Source organism: Loxodonta africana, chromosome 3, assembly GCF_030014295.1.
Source record: "Loxodonta africana isolate mLoxAfr1 chromosome 3, mLoxAfr1.hap2, whole genome shotgun sequence".
NCBI classification, from domain to species: Eukaryota; Metazoa; Chordata; class Mammalia; order Proboscidea; family Elephantidae; genus Loxodonta; species Loxodonta africana.
This window is the reverse complement of record NC_087344.1, coordinates 51,330,534-51,355,551: the sequence shown is the minus strand read 5'-3', so window position 1 is coordinate 51,355,551 and position 25,018 is coordinate 51,330,534. Positions and strand designations below refer to the sequence as shown.

Genomic DNA, 25,018 nt, shown 5'->3' with positions numbered 1-25,018 from the left:
ACCCTTCCTATTCAGGGAGATACCTCCACAGGGAGGTCTTGGTGGGAGGCAGGCCCCCCCTCACTTCAGAAGGCAAGGAGCCAGATGCTCTAGCATAACTTTTTCTACCCAAAGTTCCACAAAGCAATTAAGCCCCACAGAAAATGATTTGAGCAACTACTTTCCCAGTTGTCCCACGTACGGTAGGCACCGCTCCTCTAAATGCACAGGAAAGAAGTGTCCAGTTAGCTCATGGATTAGGGTCTAACTCTCACTTTGGCCAGGCTGACACCCTGGCCCCAAGCTTTAAATCTGATGTGTGCTTAGTGGTGAAACAGGTGGCTGCGGTCTAGCTGGGGCATCCTGAAGTAAGGTTTAGCAGTCACGCTGCCAAAAACACTTTCATCTTTGACAGATGTTGACAGAAGTAAAAGTATTTATTATTTCTTTATCTTAGAAATCTGGTCCCACAAACAGGCCAACACTTTTTTCAGTTCATGGTCTTGCCCCTTCACAAAAGAAATCTTTCAACTGAGAGGGGTAAGATGAGTCAATAAAAGGACTTTCAGAGGTGTGCTCAGATAAAATTATATCTGATGAACCAGTAATCCAGGCAACCTTGGACTTCCAGTTCACTCTGAGCTCCTTCTGTCTGTCAGTACAGGCCCTGAAGGAGAAAAAAAACTAAGAGGTTGTCTGCAGACAAGGCACTTCAGAAACCTCGAAGGAGAAAACCCAAGCAGCCAAGGAACTGCGCCACCAGCCCAGAGAGCTGCCAGTAGACAGGAATGCTGACCCACCTCCATGAGATTAGCTCCCACCTTCTGATCAAACAAAGTTCCACGTTCTTCCAGCACCTGCTTCGGCCCTGCACTGTCCACCTGGCCTGGAAGACACGGAGACCAGGCATCTTGGCGGAGATGCGCCCTGCTTCCTGAGGCCCAGGGCAGCCCTGCACTGACAGGGGAATGTCTTAGAGGCCCCTGCTGGGGCACGTCGTGGGAGCAGTCCCTTTTGCAAAGACAAGAAGTTAGCGCAGATCAGCACATTTGCAAAGCAAATATTAAAAAAAAAAAGAAAAAGCTGCTTAATACTCCCGATGCCCTCCCAATTGGCTAATGAAGCTGCAGCCTACAAGCCTGTTAGAAGTCAGGGAGGAAGCCCTCCTTCCGAACAGTGACCACATGACATATGTTAACCCTGAGAAGGGCTGTCTGAATCCAGGTAGCAAACGCAACCCCTTCTTTTGCTTTTGGGGCTTGTGTTTAATACGGGTGATTATGGTAGAAGTCAAGCCTCAGAGTCTCTCTCATGGCAAGAGGGCAGAAAGGGCATAGGGCTCCGCAGCTTTTCTTCTCCTGCGTTCTGGTCACATACTGGGATCCCAGGCACCAGTGTGACATGGTGCCAATTGACTGCCTAACACGCCCAGTCTGTCGAAGGAGCCAGGCAAGGAGGAGAGAGAGACATGCTCCAAACACAGAGGCCAGCAGGGAGTGCTTCGTCCTCCTTCCTCTGGCCCAGATGAAGTGGCTCCTTTCCAGAAGTCGTATGAGGAAAAGAGCATGCTCAGGTCAGAACTGGACCCAGCCTGTGCCTGGCTGTGCCTGGCTGGATGTTGACCTGTAAAAGGAAGATAGGGTGATGAGGGAGGTCATATGTATGAAAATACAAAGCAGATAAAAGTAACCTTCCCTTTGCAGAAAGAGCTCCAAGAAGTCAATCCCTGAATATACTAAAGTTCAGTATACCATGCTTCACAGGCCAAATTGGGCCCTCTACCTGTTTTTGTAAATAAGGTTTTATTGGTACACACCCATACTCATTCATTTACTTATTATCTGTGGCTACATTCATGCTACAACAATAGAGCTGATTGGTTGCAACAGAGACCATGTGGTCTGCAAAGCCCAAAACATTTGCTATCTCGTTCTTTACAGAAAATGTTTACAGAAAATGATTCCTGTCCCAGAACATATAGTATACGACGGTGCAAGAGGAATTTGGCACCTTTTCACCCTGACCCCATAGTTTATGGAGCCAGAAAGGGCAAGAGATCTACCAGAAGTCCTATGAGGATGGGTCTTCTAAATCTCAGCCCAATGTTCTGGGGCAGCTGGGGCGACGGGGAGAGAAGAGAACTGAGGACAAGCCAAAGCATTTGGTGAGGTGGCTGAAGGGACTGGAAAGATTTGCAAAAGGTGGTCCCACGTGGAGAGCAGTCAAAAGCCTTCCTGGAGATACCTGTTCCACCCCACATGGCAGTGCTGAGGCTCTGTGCTCTGGCTAGCCTGAAAACATGCAAATCAGAGCTGTTGTGTAGAAACAAACCAGTCATAAGGGAGGCGTGTGGAGCATGCCTGTTTTTAGAGAAACAGCCCTGACCCTGGTCCTACCACAAGAACGTGACCCTCCTTACCCTGTGGATTTGGTAAAGTCTCCCCAGACATCAGCGGGGGCAGGCTTGGGCTGCGGCCAGGACGTGGTGGCACCTCCTATTGATGCCCAAGGGGTTGGGAAAGAAGAGAAAGACACAGGGAGTCAAAGATCTTTTTTTATCAGTTTTGTCAGATGTCTCAATGATCACAAAATCAGTCAATGATTCCAGGTGGCTGAGAAGACACACAGTGAAACATGTTTTTGGACAACAGAGCACCAATGAGCTGCCACATTTCCACCATCTTCTCACAAGCCCCAGGAGGCTCCTGGAGAAAAGGCAGAAAGCCACGTACAAGGTAGAGCAGAGGCGTGGCAGTGAGGGTAGTCACACGTCATCATCATCATACCTGGAGCTGACTGTGTTTTCAAATGTTGATGTTGAAAATCTGTCTAAAACTTACGATCCGCTGTCCTGGCTTCTTCAATGGAGAACACCCATCAAAACCATAAGGTCATCTCATGGAAGGCCCTCAGTTCAGGGTTTGGATCAACCAATACTTGCTGAGTGCACATTATGTGCCAGACATCGGGTTTAGGGGTTGGGGAGGGCCTTCCATAAGCGGTGAGACAGCAGCTGATACCGCTGCGTGCCTGTTCCCATGGTGGACAGCAGAATGAGGCTATACTCCTGCTTCTGTGCTTTTCTGGTACCTCCCCCAGTGCTGCCAACTGTCCCTTCTGAACACCCACGCCTGCCACCCTCTGTCTTCCCACCAGTTTGCTATTTTTTATCTGCTCTGGGCTGGGAGGCCAGATAAAATGAGGACCCTCAATAGATTAGAGTTCTACAGTTCACCAAGTACCCAACATACATTATCTCATTTGAACCTCGTCACCGGCCTGGGGAAAGACAGGGCTAGCCGTGTGACTTTGTGTAGGTCACTTAAGTCTCAGTTTCCTTATCTCTAAGATGGGGACAAAAACAGGACTACTTCATAGGATTGGAGGGTTAAATGAGTGAATACATGCGGAGGGCTTAGAGTAGAAACATAGTGCCGATAATGACAACAATACTAACAAAAGGCAAGCTAATGTTTAGTGAGCATTATAGTATCGTAGCTATTGTTCTAAGTGCTCTACCTGGATTAGCTCATTTGATCCCCACAAGAAACCTAAACTGTAGGTTTTATTACTATCTCCATCCTACAGATGAGGAAACTGAGGCACAGAGAAGTGAGTAATTTTCTGAAGATCACACAGCTGGTGAGCTAAAATTTGAACTCGGGCAGTCTGGTTTTGGAGGATATAGTAAGTGTTCGATAAATGTTAGCTATTCATGATTCATTATCTGAAGCCCTTTTGTTTGTAGACATGCTGACTGCCTTGTCTTGCACGTGACAACAGAAGCTCTGGAGGGCAGGGACTTGGTGCGGGATCCCCAGTGCCAGGTACTCCATCTTAGTGGTGAAAATGCACTGGCAGGGAGGAACAACTCGGAAAAAGGGGGTGGGAATGGTCGCACAACTGGAAGAATGTAATCAATATCACTAAATTGGATCCGTAGACTTGAACTGGTGTATGTTTTTGTTGTGTGTTTTCTCAGTAACAACAATAATAAATTATTAAAAAAAACAAAAATACACCAGCAACAGAGGAGGCCTGAGGCAGTGGCTCTCAGACCCCAGCTAGCAACCAATTAAGGAGCATCCAAATAACACAGGGAGCACAGGAAGAATGCAGAGTCCTGTCTCTGCAAGCAATGCCAAGCGGGTGGTCCCATGACCGAACCATGACAAACAATGCTTAAAGAAATTAACTCCTGACACCAGGGTGGGGGCTAGTGGAGTGCTTCTCTTCCCGTGGGGCATTGCCCAGAGGGCTGAGGCTGGAAGTCCAACCTCTCGACAGCGGAACCAACATCAGGAACTCAAGATCTGGTGAGAGGTGTGTACAGAAAGCAGGCTGGTGACCATCACCCAGCCTGGGGAGCATCAAGCTGGGCCAGGCAGGGTGGGGAGACAGAGAAGGGACGGGCATCTGGACACTAACTTCTCAGGAGCCCCAGGAGCTCTCCTTAGACCCTGGAAGCACCAGCACAGCTTGGTGGGGGAGCCACCTCTCAGCTTCATAGCAGCCCAATAGCCAGCCCTCACTGGGGAGCTGGCGCCAAACTATTTCCACTTTTCCTTCCCACCACTCACCTTTACATACTTATGCTGCAGCCATCACCCTATACACATCAGGTGTTTACAAGTCTGACCTTTATTTATGCTCTTCTCTCTGCCTAGAATGCCAACTGCCCCTGCTCCAACCTCCTTCTTTCAAGGCCCAGCTCAACGCCACCTCTTCTGTGAAGCCTCCCCAGATCACTCTGACTAGAAGTGAGTCTCCTCTCCACACGCTGGGTCTCTGTGCCCGTGACTCATCCCTCCCACTAGATATGAGCTCCCTGTGAGCAGAGCCCGGGGCTCCATCACCCACGAGCTGACACAGAGAACCAGGAGCCTACGTGCCGATGACTTCACAGTAACATATGAGTCAGAATCCCCGCCAGGTGGGCAGACACCCAGAAGGGATAAGTAGCAGGTACGAGGGGAGCAGAGGAACCCTTTACCTGGAGTGTGCCGGACTGAGTTTGACACATACAGGCACTAACAGTGAATCACTGGATGAAGGAGGGAAAGCCGTGGTGCCCCTGCTGCCAGGGGAGGGGAACCCACTGGGGCAGATTTAATAAAGTACAGTCACCACCTGAGTCCCTGGATGGTCCAAATGGTTAAGCACTCTACTGTTGACCAAAAAGCTGGTGGTTTGAATCCATAGAGGTACCTTGGAAGAAAGGCCTGGTGGTTTACTTCTGCAAAATCAGCCATTGAAAACCCTATGCAGCACAGTTCTGCTCTGGCACACATGGGGTCGCCATGAGTCGGAATCAACTCGACAGCAAGTGGTTTACAGTCACTACTGTTCACTGACCTGAGCTGGGAGCGACTGCTGGCTGGGCGGGGGGTCCCCCCACAGACAGATGCTCTCCAGGGGGAGGGATGAGGGTGGAGACCTTTCCCCCTGGGGGAGGAGGAAGCAGGCTCAGTCCTCCTGTGCTGGCTGGCCGGGCTCGGGGAGCCCCGGCGACTCCTTCCTTCTTCTTCATGTTCTAAAGAGACGAGAGGAATGGAAATCAGTCAGTTCTGCTACAGTCCCACCTGCTATCAGAAAACCTCACAGGGACACGGAAAATGTGACCCCCCAGGCCCCGAACACCTGTATAACCCAAGGATGGTCAGGAGCCATCCTACGCCTTGATTATTCTGAGCCGTATTCGACACACTGCCATTCTAAAGCCATCAGGAATGTTTTAAAAAGCAAGCACCTGACTTCATCAATCACCAAAGGAATGCAAATCAAACTGATAGGCCATTCCGCACCCAACAGAATGCACCCACCAGAATGGCTACGACGAAAACCCTCAGTGCTGACAAGGATATGGAGCAGCCCGGAACACTCGTACCCTGCTGGAGGGAGTGTAAATTGGGAAAACTACTTTGAAAACTGGAAAGAATCTACTAAAGCCAAACACTGAACTATGGCCCTGCAACAGAGATGCACACATATGTGCATCAAAGGACATGGACTCCAGCGCCCACAGCTGCGCTATCTGTAATAGCTCCAAACTGGAAACTGCCTCATGGCCGTCATTGGTAAAATGGATAAGGGAATTGGCTATATTCTTGCCACAGAACATGGTACAACAGTGAGAACAAATAACTACATGCAACAACATGAACGAATCTCACAAAAATCATACTGAGTGAAAGAGAAAAGACATATGCAAGAGAGTATAAAGTGTATGGTTCAATTCATAAAAATTAAAGAGGCAACATCTAGGGTTGTCCAGATGGTGGTTACTTGGGGTAGGCAGAGCAGGAGAGGAGCTTCCAGCGTGCTGACGCTCTTGTTCTTGACCTGGGTGCTGATTTACTTGGGTAAGTTGTTTTTTAAAAAATTCACTCAGTTCTGCATTTATGATCTGTACATTTTGTATGCATTTTATTATACTTCAATAAAAGGTTAAAAACAAACAAATAAACAAACCAACCAAGTATGACCAAGAAACCAGAGCAAGTTTCAAAGATGAAGATGACATGGTTCCCTATTTGCATGGCTTGTATGGGAAGCAGCAGCTTAATCATATGGTAAGACCACAGCTCTGAAGTCCAAAGACCTCAAAGATCTCACTGTGAATCCACCCATGCCAGTTATTTCTAACTCTATGACCCTGGGCAAGTTCTCTAACCTCTCTGAGCCTCAATTTCTTCGTCTAACAGTAGGACATTTATTTCATGAGAAGTGCCTAAAAACACTACCTGGCCCACAGCAGATGCTCATTTAAATGTTAGTTTCCTCCAGCAAGACCAAGCATCATATCCCAACCAGTCCACTGGCTTTGACCTGTATTTTCTCTTAAGAGCCAGCTGGCCAACTTCAAAGGTCCCAAGTCATCACCAGCATGAAGCAGAAAAGAGGAGAAAGAGACAGTAAGTAAGGAGAAAGAGCGTTATTTTAGGGTTACAGTTTTTTCAAAAAAACAAATCCATTGGATCCTTGGCTCCCCCAAATCAGGGCTCTGATTCAACCCCAACCCTGCAGCCAGATAAAGACCAAGTCTTAGCAACCCTTTTCCTGATCTCAGAGGGACTGGCTGCTGCATGCATGATGCAAAGAGGGGAAAGCCGGGTACAGGGCAGCTCAGAACGAACATACAGGGAACCTGACTGACACTACCAGCAGAAGCTGCTCTGCCCATGATGTCCCCTGATGGAAGGCCAGTCACCCACCACCCGCCTGTATATCTTCTTCCTGGAACTCCCAAACTCTTTCACACCCTAAACACGCGCCCGAGACGCAGCTTGGGGTGAGCACACTGACCCCCTCGACCCACGTTAGTAGCCAGAGATGCTAGCTCTCGGGACAAGTAACTGACGCTCCTTCTCAACCCAGAGGCTTTGCACGTGCTACTCCCACTGCTCAAACCACCCGCTGACCCGTTGCTTGTTTACCAGTCGACTCTTCTAGGGAGCCTCCCTTGGTTCCCCCAACCCTGGGCTGCATGCTCCTCCTCTGGGAGCCCAGAGCACCCAGGGCATCCTTGGTCATAGAAGCTCTCCTGCCATGTTGTAACTGCATCTTTCCTTGCCTGTCTCAGCTCAACTCTGAGTTCTGTAAGAACAGAGGCCTCTTGTTCCCCCTTGGTGAAGTACCTGGCACAAGGCAGGTACTCAATAAACATCTGTGGAACTGGTGGAACTGAATTGTGAGAAAGGAGTGATGGGTTCTGGCTGGGCTTCATTTAGTGGCCACAGTATCACGTGACCATGGCCGACACAGTTAGAGAGGGTAGTACTCACCGCAATGTTGAGCTTGATAGTCTGGCCCTCCTTGAAGCCCAGGTCCAATCTGGGGCCTTGGTCTGGGTTCTGGGCTTGTTTTGCAAATTCACACTGCTGTTTCACCCACCTGGGGAGAGAACCAGAAAAGAAAGGTGAGGAAGGACAAGACAACCTGCCCTGCACTCACTCACTCCCTCACTACCTGCCATCAGCCCAGGCTGAGGCTTTTATTGAGGCAGGGATGTAAAAGGGCACAGGTAGCGAGTTAGGCCTGAACTCAAATCCTCGTGCTGAGAGCTCATGCACCTCAGCTTCCTCATCAGTAAGATAAGACGACAGCTCTGTGTCTTAAGAACTGCAATGAGAATTCAATGAGACCACTTATGCAGGGGGTCTAAGCACACCACGTGGCACTTACTGCCTGCAGGAGATTTGAAAACCAGGCCCTGCCCAGCACTTGGCATGGGAACTAAAACAGGTCTCTATCATCCCCTCACCCAAAAGCTCATAAGGTAGATGGTGAGACCAGAGAAATGCCCAGATAGCAGGAAGTAACACAAAGGTCTCCCACCCTCCATGTAATCACCAATCCAGCAGCCACTCAAGCAGAACACCAGGTCAGGGAAGAGCCAGAGCCACCTATGTGAGCGGCTGGGCACCCCCCCCACTTGTTGGCAGCCAGGGGAGTACTACACAGACGGGAGAAGCAATATTCTCAGCTCCATCTTTTAGCTTCTTAAAGGACTACAGTGCCAACTAACTAGGATGGCAGAGATGGGCCTCAGGAAAAGCAGGTGACTTCAAAGCAGAGATGGGGACTGGCTGAGTAGAGAGAAGGGCCTGCCTTGAAGGAGAGCTCCTGAGTTTTCCTGAGGCTCTGCTAGCAGACAAATCACACACAGCCACCCAGTATCCTAACCTGGGAAATCACTCTGTCCAGGGAAAGAGGGAGGAGGCATAAGCACGTGTCTCCAGGGCCCACTCACTTGAAATGGTCCTGTAGTGCAACATTGAAGTCAAAGGCATCGCCTCGGTCCCCGAAGCCAACTCCAATAAATGCCCGTCGCCCTGGGGACAACACATGATCAAGGCCACATTCCAGAGGCAGAGGAACACACCTTTCTCAAGAGGAGGAAGCACCAAGACCCACACGTACCATTTCCATCTTCGATGCGGATGACAAAGTACCTGCTGGAATCCGTCACACTCTCCACGGCTGTGCCAGGAAACTGATCCACTGGTGCCTGGGCAAAGAGCTCCCCTGGAAGCACAAGGCAGGGTGAGCCAGGAGCCGTAGCCTGACACTTCATCCCGCTACTGGCGTCAGCCCTCTGAGTGAGGTGGACAGGCAAACCTCAGTCTGGGTTTCTAATCAAATCCAGTCTTGCTGAAGGGAAGACACAGGTAATCTAACTACAGAAAGGTTTACGTTGGGAGGTGGTCAAACCCAGCCCAGTTTGGATTTTTTTTTTCATTGCCAAACGTTGCAACATAGATTACATGTAAAATAATCCAGATTTCTGGCTTCTCTTAAAATCAAAAGCTCTGACATCAGCAACTCGGAAGATTAGGCAGGAACCTTAGGGGGCAGTGAGTTTATGTCAATGAGGGAGGACCAATTCGGAAAAGGAGGGTGAGAATGGGCGCACAACTTGAAGAATGTGATCAGTGTCACTGAACTGTACATGGAGAAACCACTGAACCAGTGTATGTTCTGCTGTGTATCTTTTCAACAACAACATTAAATTATTAAAATACATTGTCTTAGTCATATAGTGCTGCTGTAACAGAAATACCACAAGCGGGTGGCTTTAACAAACAGAAATTTATTTTCTCACAGTTAGGAGACTAGAAGTCTGAATTCAGGGTGCCAGCTCTGGGGAAGGCTCTCTCTGTCAGCTCAGAAGGAAGGTCCTTGTCTCTTTTGCGCTTCTGCTCCTGGGTGATCTTCGTGTGGTTAGGCATCTTTCTTCCCCATCCCTGCTTCTCTCCTTTGCTTGTTTAATCTCTTTTATATCTCAAAAGAGATTGACCCAAAATACACCCTATGCTAATCCTGCCTCATTAGCATATCAAAGACTACGCATTCCCATATGGGATTATAGCCACAGGCATAGAGGTTAGAATTTACAACACATATTTTGGGGGGACACAATTCGATCTATAACATATATACATATTATACACACCATACACACATTTACAGGTAGGGAGTTAGGCCTATATACATTCTCTCAAAAAAAAATCCAAAGCTCTACCAATCCTGGGCTCACGTGTGAGAATGGCTGGCTGAAACCATCACATCCACGATGAGGTCTGATATAATGTGATCACCTCCATGATTACCTGTTGTGAGCAGCTAATCAGTTGAAAAGGAGTTTCCTTGGGTGTGCAACCTGTATCAAATATAAGTAGACGTTCTGGCAAGGCCTGTGGGCTTTTGCTCACTCTGGATCCCACAGCTGGCTCCTGTTTGTCTGACCTCCAGTTCTCAGAACTTGAGCTAGCAGTGTACCTGTGGTCTTGCCTGCCAATCTTGGGATTCATCGATCTTTGAAGCCTGAGGGCAAGAGCCCTGCTCTTTGACCCGTCAATCTTGAGTTTGCCAGCCCCTGCGGGTACATGAGTCAGGAGATGCCTCTATCCTGACCCACAGACTTGGGACATTCCAGCCTCTACAACCACTCCAGCCTCTACAACCACGTGTGCCATTTCCTTGATCTAAATCTCTCTATATATACATATTTATATGTTTTGGTTTTGCTTCTCTAGAGAACCCAACCTAAGAATCCGGTACCAAGAGTAAGGTGCTGCTCTAACGGATGCCTAAAATGTGAAACTGAATGGATAGAGGCTGGAAGAATTTTAAAGTGTCTAAATATTAGAAAAAAAAAAAATTTTTTTTCTAATAGTAAAAGCTCAGATCGCCTTGAAGAGACTGTTGGTGGAACTACGGACATCAAAGGCAATTCTGGTGAGGACTCAGAAGGAAGGGAGGAAGAGCTGTCACACTGGAGATGGCACAGACAGCCAGAAGCAGCAGCAGAGAAATGGCAGCAGCAGAACCAGGAGACCCAGAGTAAGACATCACTGGAGCCAACCCACGGAGCAAGAGAGCTGAGTGCCTTCTGGCCAAAGTTTACTGGAGGAGTGGGGTGCCTCCAGGCACTTATCGGTGGAGCTACAGAGCTTTGGGACACTTGCCCCCACAGGGCAGATGTGGGCAGAGTGGCCCAAGGGGCTGAGAGGCCAAGGAACCAGGAAGCAGAAGAGACAAGAACACAGGAAGCAGAGCTGCCTCAGCCTCAAAAGGTACGGCCACGAACTCTGGGGTCTCAAAGGGTGGAGCTGCCACTCAGATGCACTAGGAGAATGGAGCCACCCAAATGCCAGGGAGCGGAGCAGCTGTCCCAGCGGGCATGAAAGGCAGAGCTGAAGCCCAGGGCAGAGGGTCTTCCACTCAGAACCCGGAGTGTGGTCAATACCTAGAGTCTGGAGGGCAGGGCCACTGTGTAAACGGTCTCAGAAAACACAAGAATATTTTCAAGCCTTGAGGGCTAATGTAATGTGTTCTGCTGACTTGCTTAGTACCTGTCATCCCTTCTTTCCCTCCAATTTTCCCATTTATAATGGAAATGTCTACCATGTGCCTGTTCTACCATTGTACTTTGGAAGCAGATAACTTGTATTCTAGATTTCACAGATGAAGAGGAATTTTTGGATTTTGGACTTGGACTTAAGACTTTTGCTATAACATGATTGGGTCAATATGTTTTACATGTGGAAAGTACATGAATGTTGGGGGACCAAAGGGTAGAATGTCATAGATTGAACTGTGCTCCCCCAAAATGTGTCTCAGCTTGGCTAGGCCATGATTCCCAGTATTGTGTGACTGTCCACCATTCTGCCATCTGATGTGATTTTTTTCATGTGTTGTAAATCCTACGTCTATGATGTTAATGAGGTGGGATTAGTGGCAGTTATGTTAATGAGGCAGGACTCAATCTACAAGATTAGGTTGTACCTTAAATCAATCTCTTTTGAGATATAAATACAGTGAGCAGAGAAACGGGGGACCTCATACCACCAAGGAAGCAGCATCAGGAGCAGAGCCATATCCTTTGGACCCAGGATTCCTGTATGGAGAAGCTCCTAGACAAGGGGAAGATTGATGACAAGGATCTTCCCCCATAGCCAACAGAGAGAAAGCCTTCCCCTAGAGCTGGCACCCTGAATTTGGACTTCCAACCTCCTAACTGTGAAAGAATAAATTTCTGTTTGTTAAAGCCATCCGCTTGTGGTACTTCTGTTATAGGAGCACTAGGTAACTAAGTGTGCTTCTGTGATCGGTATCATTTTCTCATATGCCGACCTGTTAGAGCTTTAAGTGTTTAACCAAATATATTCTACTGGATCCTGTGGTTCAGAGGTGACCGTGTAATCCAGGCTGAACTGAATCAAAACTGGCGGGCTAGAGCCTGCAGCTTCTGATCAATGTCTCTGCCCCCAGTTTGGCGCCCAGGGCCCCGAGTGCCTGGCTGCCTTCAGGCTAGAGCAGCAGTTCTCAACCATGGAGAATTTTACTCCTCCTCCCTCTCTGGGACATTTGGCAACATCTGGTGACATTTTTGGTTGTCACAACTTGGGGGAGTGCTAGTGGCATCCAGTGAGTTGAGGCCATGGATGCTGCTAAATATCCTACAATGCACAGGACAGCCACCACAACAAAGACTCCTCTGGCCCCAAATGTCAATGGTGCTGAGGCTGAGAAACGCTGGCCTGGACTGATATATTCATTATCTCAATGGAAAGTGAAAGCCAAGCATGACCTAGCAGGCATGACCCTGAGATAAGAGCAAATAAGGGTGGGTCCTACAGGTGAGACTCAGCCCTGAGCAATGGCTGTGACACCAGGTGGTCATGTTAAAGTACATGAATGTTGGGGGACCAAAGGGTAGAATGTTATAGATTGAACTGTGGCCCCCAGAGAACAAGAGGTGTTGCCATTTCCTTGTGATATAGGCAATTCTCATGGCCAGAGTTGTGTCCCAGCAATGGTGGCTGCCTCTTCAAACTCCTCAGCACCCAGTACTCACTCTGCCAAACCCATGCTTCAGAAAAACAAAACCAATGTTTCAGGCCACCTTGCAGTTCCCAAAGCAATTTGACAAGTATCTGCTCATTAAATATTTCCAGCAGCCTTGGGGAGTAGGAATTAATGTGCTCTCTACTACAACAAAAAGGAGGCCAAGGTCCCACAGCTCAGTCAGAAGTAGCACAGTTCTGAGACAGCCAGTTCTGCCTCTAAATCCCTGCACTTTCTTCTGCCTCACAAAGGAAAATCTCTACGTAATAAAAAAATATTCATAACCAAATGCCATCGGACCAAACCCAGCAGGCACTGTGCCTGACCCCTTCCCTAGGTCCCAGGGCTGGGTATGCTCCCAGTAGTGTTATCCTCATAGCTCACCCAGAGGCGCTGGTGATCCAGGACTTCTGGAAAGATTTCCCTAAAGGAGACGTCTGCCAGCTGAACCCAACACAGCCCAGATTTGCTTGTTCTCTCACGAGAGAAAGAAATGACTAGGAGAGTTTCCGGCTCCTCCAGTTAGCAGGTGTGATCAGATCTGGGGGAGTTACCATTAGTAAGAACTAGGGCTCAGCAGGAGGGGGCTGTACATCTTCACCCAGTCTTCATGGCAGACTCCAGGGCTTCCTACTTGGGATCAATCTGCAGGCCTCCTTTCCTTGGCCTCTAAAACTAATATTTCTCTCAGGACCCCAAAAGGAATGGGTGCTTCTTAATAGAAAACACTCCCTTTTACACATGGGGATAGTGGTCTCTACAACGAAAGTAAGGAGATGGAGACGGAAGTACACTCGGGTTTGTGATTTCCAGAACAGGTTCCCATGACCCGAGTGGCCTGGCCAGGCCCTGGCTGCCTCTCCCTTCTGAAAGTGGGAGATGTGGCACCTCAGCCCCCGCAGGCCTCCCTTGCCTTTACCTGAGGTCTTGTCCTCCAGCTTGATGTAGGCCACCTGCCCTTTTGCAGTGATTCGCAGCCGGCCACTCCATGACGGCTGGTCCAGCTGCCACTCCGCAGCCCTAAGAGGACAAAAATCACTGAGCTGCCGCCAGAGGCTCCTGTTCACTTACTCCAGTGCCAGGGATGAGAATGGGCAGGGCATGTGGGTTGCTAATTTTTTCTGTAAAGGGCCAGAAAGTAAATCTTTTTGGCTTTAAGGGCCATACGGTTTCTGTCCCTACTCCTCAATTCTGCCATTGTTTTGTAGAGTGAAAGCAGACACAGACAATATGTCAATGTGTTGATGCTTTGAGTCATTTTAACCAAATATTTTCTACCGAGCATGGCTGTATCTCAATAAAACTTGACGGGCAAAAAACAAAACAAACAAACTTTATGGGTGGTGAAGTTTGAATTTCACGTAATTTTCACACGTCATGAAATATTGTTTTAAATCTTATCCAACCATTTAAAAATGTAAAAACCATTCTTAGCTTGAGGCCCATACAAAAGCACAGTGGGTCATAATTTGCCGACCCCTGTTCTAGACTACAGAAGACCTTCTCTCTGGAATGCGGCTTCCAGTTTCCTTTCTGTACGGAAGCAGCTCCTGGGCCTATCGTTTCTGCTTTAAGACACTGCTAGGCTGCGGTGGTCAGAGCGACCACTTGGGACCACCGAGACCATCTTGGAGGAAAAGCACAGAGAGGTGCAATCAATAATAGAAAGGAAAAAAGGAGAGCAATAGTACATGTGAGAAAAGCAAATGAGTGCTCAAGAAATACACTCTCCAAGGTAGCCTAGGCAGAAAGAAACCCGGAAAACCAGGGACTCACAGCAACTGCCTCTTCTGGCTTTTTTAAAGAACTTCACATTTTAGTTCTAAAAAGGAGCTTGGTGAAACCTCCAAATAGCAAGAACCTTGGGTGTTTTCAGCAGGCTTTTCTTGGAAATTCCAAAGCATGTGTCAGCTCTCAAGAACTCCCACAAGACACTCTAACTGCAGACACAGGTTGTTTTGAGAGATACAAATGCAAACTCTCAAATCCCAGTTCAGCAAACTGAGTTTCAGTTCCTCTTACTGGGGTAACAGGCCTTAGATTCAGGCTAGGCAGAGCTGAGGCTGAAATGCAGAGGCTGGCAGTTTCCTCTATGCCACACCAGCCAGCCCTGACCCTTGCTTGGTCACCTGACTCTCTGGGGACCAAGAGGGTCCCAACCAATCCTACTGAAGACCCAGTGATGGATGGGGTAAATGATGACCCGTGGTTTGGAGGCCCATCTCCAGGGCATCTGCATTACCTCCAGGATGTATAAAAAGCAAATGTGTTTTAGTTGTTTTTACTATTGTTATCTTCATACTATTTTTAAATTATGTCACGGATGTAGCAACCTTAACAAGAGATCAGAAAGGGGGACACTCCCTTGTTACTGTGGTGCAGGCCAATCTTGTATTTCTAAATTACTTGGACAAACACTATGATCAGCGTTGCCCACCCCCAAAATTATCAACATCCCCCACACCACCACCTAGCGGCACAAAATAGCCATAGGCCAGGTTGTCTGTATCAGGTATATCTCTCTTTGTTTTAATATTTTCCATTTCTTTCCAAAGGTAATACATATAAAAAATACATATACATGGCAATAAAATGCGAACAGAATAAATGGGTATAGGATGAACGGAAGTCTCCTTTCAATCCCGTTTCCCTCCCCTCTCTCTCCCCTCCAGCGGTTTCCTGAATTCCTTCCAGAGATAGGCTATACATTTACAACCATGTATGCGTTTATTAGCCTCAAGTGAACATAACACCAGAGCAGTGCGGTTGGGTTTCTCTCCACCTCTTACAGATGGTGATCAGGCTTGAAACTCGTGCGAAGGGAGCTGGGCAGGAGGGAGTCCCTGGGGTTCGGCCATCAGCTTAAAGCTCCCCGGGACGAGTCCTTTTAGCTGGTTCTGCGCTCCCTCCTTTCCCTGCGGGGATTTCCGCCTGTGATAGGATCCTTTCCTCTTTCAAGGCTTTTCAAGGACCCTTTCAAGGCCATCGTTTAGCGCAGAAAGACAAAGTCTATGACACCACCTCCCTCCCGCCCGCGAAGTTTAGGGTGCCCGACAGCCCACCGGGGTCCCCACGCACTAGACACAGCTTTAACACCTATCCCGCCGCCAGGAGGCCAGTGAGTCGGACTGAGACGGCCGAAAGTCCGGGTCTCCCTCCCTGCTCCGGCCTCGAACTGGAAGAAGCTGCAACATTCTCTCCCCCTTCGCCCTTAAACTGGCCGCGACCCGTCCTCGGTTCCCGCAGTGGGTGTGTCGGGGCGGCTGGGAAGGGATTAAGTCAGGGCTAGCCCGGCCCGGAGGCAGGAGGTCACCTGTAGCCACGGTTGGTGGCCCGCGGCGGGATGCGGTAGACATGAACCTCCGGTTTGACACAGAGAACCGACTCGTACTCGCTCTCCTCCATCTCGACTCCCGGAGCCCGCCGGACTTCCGACTTCTTCCCCGCCGTGGGGCCGGAAGCGGCGTGACTCTGTGACCAGGCTCTGGCTAGAGCGGTGGCTCGCGGGTCTTATCGCAACATCGCCCGCGCGCCCTCTGCTGGAAGCTCTGGCTCAAGACAAGTGGCGGACGGACCCTCACCGTAATCCGTGGTCTGGTTTGTGGATCATCTGGGTCTCCTGACTCTTACCCTGGGGCCCAGTTGGCTGACATTCAAAGCTGTAGCCCCTCCACACACCTCACACTGCAGCATCTCCCTCCACCAGCCTTTGCCTCTGCCCTTGCTCTGCGTAAATGCCCTCCCTTCTCCTGAATCTGTAAGACTTGACTGGGTCTTCCCCTCCTAGAGAAATTCTTGCTTGACCCACCAGGCTAAGTGGGATTCCCCTACCCAGTATGGTACCCTCCATGGGACCCTCGCTATCGTTACCTGCCTATATGCCCAGGGCCCTATGTGCCCCAGACTCAACAAGGAGTTGCATTTAAAGAAGTAAAGTTCAGCAACATAAATAATTAAAAAAGAATTCCAGTCTTAGATTTCTCACAGACTAATGCACTGTGGTTAAGAGCTACCGCTGCTAACCAAAGGGTCAGCAGTTCGAATTCATGAGCCTCTCCTTGGAAACCCTATGGGGCAGTTCTGTTCTGTCCTATAGGTTCGTGGAGTTGGGATTGACTCCATGGCAACGGGTGTGGTTTGAGTTTTGGAATGACAATGTCTAATGAGCCCTGGTGATGCAGTGGTTAAAGCATTCAGCTACTAACCAAAAAAAAAAGAGTAGGTAGTTCCAACCCACCAGCTGCTCTGTGGGAGAAAGATGTAGCAGTCAGCCTCCAACCTTGGAAACCCTATGGGGTAGTTCTACTCTGTCCTATAGGGTCGCTATGAGTTGAAATTGACTTGATGGCAGTAGGTTTTTTTGGGTAATGACAATGTCTAACTAAGGTCAATTTCTCAAAATACTTTCTCCTCCCCCACCACTCTCTCCTTCACTCCACAAATATTTATTGAGTGCCCATAATATGTCAGGCACTGGATGGGCCACCAAAACTCACTGCCATTGAGTTGATTCCAACTCATAGAGACTCTACAGGACAGAACTGCCCCATAGGCTTTCCTAGGCTGTAATCTTTACAGAAGCAGGCTGCCACATCTTTCTCCCATTGTACGTCTGGCAGGTCCGAACTCTGGACCTTTGGTTAGCAGCCAAGAACTTAACCACTGCACTACCAGGGCGCCTTGTGTGGGTCACAGCTGATTTCAAATCTCGGATTCACTGAATGCTCCCAAACTCTCTCCAATCTCTACCTTTACTCACCCTATGTAAGTTCTTCATTATGTGGATTGCTTTAACCTCTCCTTTCAGCTTTGCTCATTACCTGGATTCTCCATAACAAGGAAGAAATTGAGAAATGACACAGAACACCAGAATTAATCTACCTAGTTTTGTGGTCCTGTAATCTAGCATCAGAGCCTGTCTAAATTCAGCAGGAGAGATGAAAGTCAGGATCAGCACAAAGCTGGTTCCTATGAGGTGGAAATCTCACCATTTCTAACACTGGCAGTCCCCACCCATGGCACTCTCTACTTCTCTGCTGGATTCAATAATTCATTGCAATGGCCACACAGAACTCACAGACCATACTCATGATTATGTGGTTTACTACGGAAGTAAGAGGGTACAACTTGGGGTCAGCATCAACTTGGAAATAACAGGATACAACTCAGAAGATAGGATACAGCTTGTTAGTACAACTTCCAACCAAGACAGGTCTCTCAGCTTCTTCTCTTGGTTGTGCCAGCTGGAGGCCCTTCTCTTGGCTGTTAGGTCTTGCTGGGCCTCTGCCCTGCTCTGACAAGTGTTACAGCTCTTTTGGCTCCAATGACAAGTGCCTGGAGGCACCCCGTTCTGCCAGCAAGTCTCCTGCCCGAAGACATTCAGCTCTCTCTCTCTCTTTCTCTGTATTGGCAAGCACCACTACAGCCATCTGCTGGTCCCATGGTTTCTACCACCCATACTGCTGCCGCTGTATTGTGCCATCTCACATGACTATTTCACACCGTCGTCAGTGTTACAGCTCCTAACCCAGATTAAACTCTTTTAGGAGGTTCCTTCTCTCTCCCATTGCTTGTCTTTTTCCTGGGTCTAGAAGGTCCTCAGCACAGAGACCTCAGGTCCAAAGGATGCGCTCTGCTCCCTACTCTTCTTGATGGTATTGAGAACTCCCCCCAACCCACTGTGGGATTGGCCCTTATATAAGCAAGCTCCTTATCAATTTCAAGGCATGGCCCTCCCACCCAGGCCACAAACTGACCAATCCCTGCAAAGCCATTTAATCCTTATTAGGTGGTTTTATGCACCCTATTTGTATAGTAAACTGACCAGTCCCTACAAGGTGCATAAAATAGGCCAATCTCAGGGCAAGCTGTGGCCTAACCAATTATTTCTGGCAGAATTATAAACCCAAGGCCAGAAAGGCCATACGTAAACAGAAACTATTGTACTGCAGGTCTTGTCTCGTATTTCCTAAGGTCCTGGAGCGGCAAAGACAGAACTTCCCTTAGAGGGTGAAGGAGGAGAGTTCTCGTGAGGGAAGGGGAGGGTAAATTTCCACACTGGCAATTTTACCCCCTCACATTCTCATTACTCTGTTTATGTCTTCTCTCCTACTAGATTGTGAGCTTCTTAAGGGCAGACCATGTCCCACTCACCTTTGAAACCCATGTTCCACAGCACAGGACCTAGCACAAAATAAGTGCTCAGTAAAGGAATGTGTGTGCGTGTTTAACTGGCTACGTACCAAAGCCAAGCGGCAATTTGGGTATAAGCCACCATTTTCTCTCTCACGTTCTGACTCCAGTCACCAATGTGTGGTGAATAAGCATAGGGAAAATAGAGTATACCAGAGTATCACATGGACCCATTCAGTCAGAAAAACTTCCAGCTGGGAGAGCATCTAGAGCCAGTTCTCAGGGACTGAACTTTGGGATAGTGTCTACTCTCAGCATGAGTTCCATCGCTTCCATTCTGGAAGACAATCAGCATGAAGGCGGGCCACCTTAAGTATTTGGGGCCATTTCATGCAGCTGTCACAGGTGGTATACCTTCCCTCTCATGGGCCCCAAAGGGAATCATTACATTGTGCCAGGCCCAGGCTTGAGGGCAGCCAGGTTTTAAAATGTGTTCAGAACACTTTCAACTCAGTTCAGTCTAATAAAGTTGTCTAGTTACCTGGTGCTGCTATCAGAGAAATACTACAAGTGGATGGCTTTAACAAAGAGAATTTTATTCTCTCACAGCCTAGCAGGCTACAAGCCCAAATTCAAGATGCCAGCTCCAGGGGAAGGCTTTCTCTTTCTGTCAGCCTTCTCATTAATCATCCTCCAGTCTAGGAGTTTCTCCGTACAGGGACCCCGGGTCCAAAGGAAGCTCTCTGCTCCTGACGCTGCTTTCTTGGTGGTATGAGGTCCCCTGTCTCCCTGCTCGCTTCTCTCTTTTATATCTCAAAAAAGATTGGGTTAAGACACTATCTAATCTTGTAGATCTCATCAATATAACTGCCACTAATCCATCTTATTACATCATAGTAATAGGATTTACAACACGTAGGGAAATCACATCAGATGATAAATTGGTAGACAGTCATACAATACTGGAAATCAAGTCCTAAGCAATTTGATAGATATTTTGGGGGGATACAATTCAATTCATGACAAAAGGCAAGCATTGAGCACCTGCCATATGCCAGGTGCTGGGTGATAGGGTCACTGAGATGAGGCTGAGCCAGCTTCTGCCTTCATGGAGCTCCTAGATTGTAGGAGACAGAGAGGAAAACAGTCATTTACACTACAGAGTGAAAGGTGTTAGAATGGAGCAAATTCTCAGGGGACTTTGGGAGCAAAGAGAAGAGTGACTTTATTCAGCCTGAGAACAGTCAGGGAAGGCTCTCTGGAAGGGCGTACTTTGACACAATAACCCCTGTGAGGTAGGCAGGGCGAAGATTGTTATCCTCATTGTGGAGGTCACTGAAGCAGTGACAAAGCCAGGGAAACTACACTGCCTTGGGGCCAGACAGTCCTTTGAGCTATTGTCAAATGCTGGTCACATGGCTCAGCATTTCTGAAAAGCACCCCTAAACCATCTGCTGCTGAGAATAATTGGACTACCATCTAATCCCAGTTTAACTATATTATGTAGCTAATGGATTCAATTCAATCCAACGGACAGAGTATATGCTCAGATAGAGAGCCAAACTATGTGTGAGGAGGTGAGCAGGGATGTAAAATCTCACTGCGATTCAGCCAGTTGCTTTCTGGTAGGTCCAGGGCCAAGGTGGGGGTTGCACATGAGGATTTCCTTCGTGGCCTCCTAAAATATATTTTATAGGTCACTTAGCATATTTGTCTCTTGTATTTTCCTAACATCATAGACATTCCTGTCTATAAGAGATGTCCCCCATTTCTCAGATGGGGAAATCACTTATAAAAGGACCTTTACTATCAAAACAATCTTGAAAAACAAGAGCAAAGTTGGAGGACTAACACTTCCTGATTACTACAAAGATACAGGAAGCAAGACAGTGTGGCATAAGAATAGACATATAGATCAATGGAATGTAATTAAAAGTCCAGAAAGAAAGCCTCATTTATGGTCAAATGACTTTTCACAAGGAAAAGGATGTAAGAAAATTCAATGGGGGAAAGAAGAGTCTTCAACAAATGGTGCCAGGACAGCTGGGTAAACCCACTGCCTTCAAGTCAATTCCAACTCATAGTGACACTATGGGACAGAGTAGAACTTCCCCATAGGGTTTCCAAAGCTGTAATCTTTGTGGAAGCAGACTGCCACACCTTTCTCCCATGGAGTGGCTGGTTCAAATGACCTTTCTGTTAGCAGCCAGCACTTAACCACTGTGCCACTAGGGCTCCTTGAAAACTGGGTAGCCACATGCAAAAGAATGAAGCTGGATCCCTACTACACATACAAAAATTAACTCAAAATGCATAATGGACCATATAAAAGCTAAAACTATACAACTCTTATAAGAAAATATAGGCATAAATCTTTATGACCTTGGATTAGGCAATGGTTTCTTAGAGATGACACTAAAACCACAAGCAACAAAAGAAAAAACAATAGATAAATTCGATTTCATCAAAGTTAAAAACTTTTGTGCTTCAAAGAACAAGAAAGTGAAAAGACCCCTGAAATTATTGCCCAGATGAAATCTTAAACCTAAACTGAAAACTATCTCCTGAAGTCACCCTTAAATCAAACAATAGCTTAATTAGTAAAGAATGTTTTCCTTGAATATTGTGCCCTTTTAAAAAGAATTACCTATATGTGATCAAATTGACAACAGCAACTTGAAAGGTTTGATGAGAAGCTTAAGGGGCAGTAAGTTTATGTTAATGATGGTGAAGTGATTTGAAAAAGAATATTGAGAAAGGTAGCACAGCTTGAAGAATGTAATCAATGTCACTGAATAGTACAGCAAGAAGTTGTTGAATTGGAGTATTTTTGTTGTGTATATTTTCACCAAAAAAAAAAAGAGAGAGAAAGAAAGTGAAGAACAATCCATAGAATGAGAGAAAAAATTTCCAAATCATGTATCTGATAAGATTTGTACCCAGAATATATAAAGAATTTTTATAACACAGTAATAAAAAAACAAATAAGCCAATTTAAAAATGAGCAAAGAATTTATGGACATTTGGATTTTGAATAGACATTTCTCAGCAGAAGATATACAAAAAGCCAATAAGCACATGAAAAGATGTTCAACACCATTAGCCATCAGGGAAATTCAAATCAAAATCACAGTGAGATACCACTTCACACCCACTCTGATGGCTAGAATCAAAAAGACACATAAAATCAAGTCTTGGTGAAGATGTAAAGAAATTGGAACTCTCTTACACTGCTGGTAGGAACGTAAAATGGTGCGGCCATTTTGGAAAAGTCTGGCTTTGTACCCGGCATAGTACATAGAGTTGCCATATGACCTAGCAATTCCACTCTTAGCTATGAATGGAATATACCCAAGAGAAATGAGAATATATGTCCACCTACAAATTGTACTTGAATGTTCATAATAACATTATTCATAGTGGCCAAAAAGTAGAAAAACTGAATGTCCATCAATAGACGAATGGATAAACAAAAGGTGATGTAACCATACATTGGAAAATTATTCAGCCATAAAGAGGAAAGAAGTTCTGGTACATGCTACAACATGGATGGACCTTGTAACCATTACGGTAACGAGACACAAAGACAACATATTGTAAGATTCCATTGATAGGAATGTCCAGGATAGGCAAATCTAAAGAGACAGAAAGTAGATTAGTGGTTGCCTAGGGTTTTTAGGGTTGGGAGTGGGAGTGGGATGGCAGGATTGAGGTGGTGATGGCCAAAGGGCACTGGGTTTCTTTTTAGGGTAATGAAAATGTTCTAAAATTGATTGTGATGATGATTGCTCAACTCTGTGAGTATACTACAAGCCACTGAACTATATACTTTTAATGTGTGAATTGTACAGTAAATGAACTATAGCTCAATAAATCTGTTAAAAAAGGGGGCACCCAGTGCTCTGAAAGGTGGACGTAGTCTGTGTTTGTCAAGCCCCATTCTGTGCTTTGAGTCCATGCTCCTCTTCTAGGGTTGGGGCTTCCTCTTCTGGTCCAGGTTCTTAATTAACCAGCTCTACATGGGGACTGATAGACGGCTGGATCCTCTCTGGGGTCTCTATCCCTTTAAAACTTTAGGTTGTGGAATATTGGGGCCTGAGCATTCTGAGGTGGAGACTGAGCTGCTGAGGTGAAGACAGAGGACAATGGCGGGCGTGTCTGACTGTTCTGGTAGGAGATTTCCCCCACATAGCTCATTTGCTGCTAGCGCAGGACTACTCAGAAGACAGAGGAATGCTTAAGGAGACAGAATGGCAGAGACGTAGGGAGAGGAGGAAAATGCCAAAGGAAGAGAGAGGGACTTGGCAATAGCCCTAACTTCTCCATGTCGAGTGAGAGCTGAGGTCTTTTGAAGGGCTGGAGCTGTGTCTAGGGTGGGGGCAGGGCTTTAAACCCCTGCCGAGTATCTGCATTGCTTATAAGTTCCCAGTGCTAATGCTCCTGGTTAGGGACCAATTCTGAGAACCACTAGTACAGCAGTTCTCAAAAACAAGAAAAAACAAAAAAACCTAAGAATCACCGAGAGGATCTTGTTAAAATGTAGATTCTGATTCAGTATATCTGGGGTAGAAATACAAATTCTCAGCAGTGGTTCAAACCAGAAAGAACCAGTCTAAAACCCTGAGTGGGGGCTCACCTGGGAGCCTAGGTCTTGTTTGCCTCTGGGGATGCAGCTCTGTTGGAAGGGTCTGGAGAATAGGAAAGGTTGAGGGGAAAGGAGGAGGAAAGTATTTGGTTCAGCAACTCTTAGGGGAACCTCCTTTATGCCCCTGGTAAACTGTGAGAGCCATTGGAACACCCCATGTATCCCCAAGTCCTGACATTGTACCTGACACAGGCACATTGTCTGTGAGATTTAATTTTTTTTTTTAATAAGAAACATTCAGGTTTATCATGCATAAACGCATTTAGTTTACTACAAGGTAGTCATGGCAAGGCACACAGGTGAGACCATAAAACATTCAACTAGGACCAGAGACTCATGACAGTATAAGATTAGTCAGATGGTTAGAGTTCAAATCTTTAGACTTTGGGCTTTTACCTTTAATGGCTTTTACTAGGTGGAGGTCTGTAGCTGCGGTCCAAAGACAGTGGCAACAGGCAAAGTCTGCCACTGTTTTCTCTCAGTGGATGTGCTGAAGTTTTATGATTTATATATGATTTTCTCACCTTGGCTTCACATGATAAGGGCCAGATGATGTAATATTTAACAAAGGCTGAGGCATTACATTTTTTCTCTAATGTTAGAGATTATCTGCATGTAGGATTTTTTTTTTAAGGTTAGGGATTAAGGGGTTGTTTGTGATTTACTTAATGTCTCAAGGCCACCTCACAGAGATTTAACTATATGTTGAGTTTTCTTTGTCACAGCATGGAGGTACAAAGTCAATTTAGAAAGACTGTTTACAATCTACCTCACATGTTTCACATACTTCTATTTTCCTGTTTCTGAATTCAGAAATTTTCTACTTCTAACTTCACATTATAAGTGACTTATACTTATGTAGTTTAAGAGCATTACAAAGGCAAGCATAACAGAACCTTACACATACGTGATTTGAGAACATTACAGAAACATGTCTGTCAGTTTGTCATACTGTGGGGGCTTGTGTGTTGTTGTGATGCTGGAAGCTATGCCACTGGTATTCAGATACCAGCAGAGTCACCCATGGTACACAGGTTTCAGCTGAGTTTCCAGACTAATACAGACTAGGAAGAAGGACCCAGCAGTCTACTTCTGAAAAGAATTAGGCAGGGAAAACTTTATGAATAGCAGCAGAACACTGTCTGATATAGTGCCTGAAGGTGAGCCCCCCCAAAGTTGAAATGCACTCAAAAGACAACTGGAGAAGAGCTGCCTCCTCAAAGTAGAGTCAGCCTTAATGACGTGGATGGAGTCAATCTTTTGAGAAGTTTGCTGATGTGGCACGACTCAAAATGAGAAGAAACAGCTGCAAACATCAACTAATAATGGAAACGTGGAATGTATGAAGACTGAATCTAGGAAAACTGGAAATCAAAAACGAAACGGAATGCGTAAAGATCAATATCCTAG

The 25,018-nt window shown here is 46.8% G+C and overlaps 1 protein-coding gene and 1 long non-coding RNA gene across 2 annotated transcripts; both read right to left on the bottom strand.

Moving 5' to 3' along the window:
- Window positions 1–397: 397 nt before the first annotated feature.
- Window positions 398–1,399, bottom strand: LOC135230697 (uncharacterized). Its single transcript, XR_010321306.1, has 2 exons — window positions 801–1,399; window positions 398–646 (listed from the first exon to the last, which is right to left on the bottom strand). It is a non-coding gene; the product is annotated as an uncharacterized LOC135230697 (long non-coding RNA).
- Window positions 1,400–1,417: 18 nt separating this feature from the next.
- Window positions 1,418–16,277, bottom strand: NECAP2 (NECAP endocytosis associated 2). The gene is made up of 8 exons (XM_003413445.4): window positions 16,145–16,277; window positions 13,751–13,851; window positions 8,902–9,006; window positions 8,732–8,813; window positions 7,764–7,872; window positions 5,335–5,512; window positions 2,399–2,474; window positions 1,418–1,602 (listed from the first exon to the last, which is right to left on the bottom strand). Exons 1-8 carry the CDS (start codon window positions 16,234–16,236, stop codon window positions 1,554–1,556), a joined length of 792 nt encoding a protein of 263 aa, XP_003413493.1. The 5' UTR covers window positions 16,237–16,277; the 3' UTR covers window positions 1,418–1,553.
- Window positions 16,278–25,018: the final 8,741 nt, after the last annotated feature.

Coding starts and splice junctions, on each gene's coding strand:
- NECAP2 (XM_003413445.4), bottom strand. CDS start 16,236: ATGGAGGAGAGCGAGTACGAGTCGGTTCTCTGTGTCAAACCGGAGGTT. Junction 13,852..16,144: donor GCCACCAACCGTGGCTACAG/GTGACCTCCTGC, acceptor TTGTCCTCTTAG/GGCTGCGGAGTGGCAGCTGG. Junction 2,475..5,334: donor AGCAGTCGCTCCCAGCTCAG/GTCAGTGAACAG, acceptor GGGCATCAATAG/GAGGTGCCACCACGTCCTGG.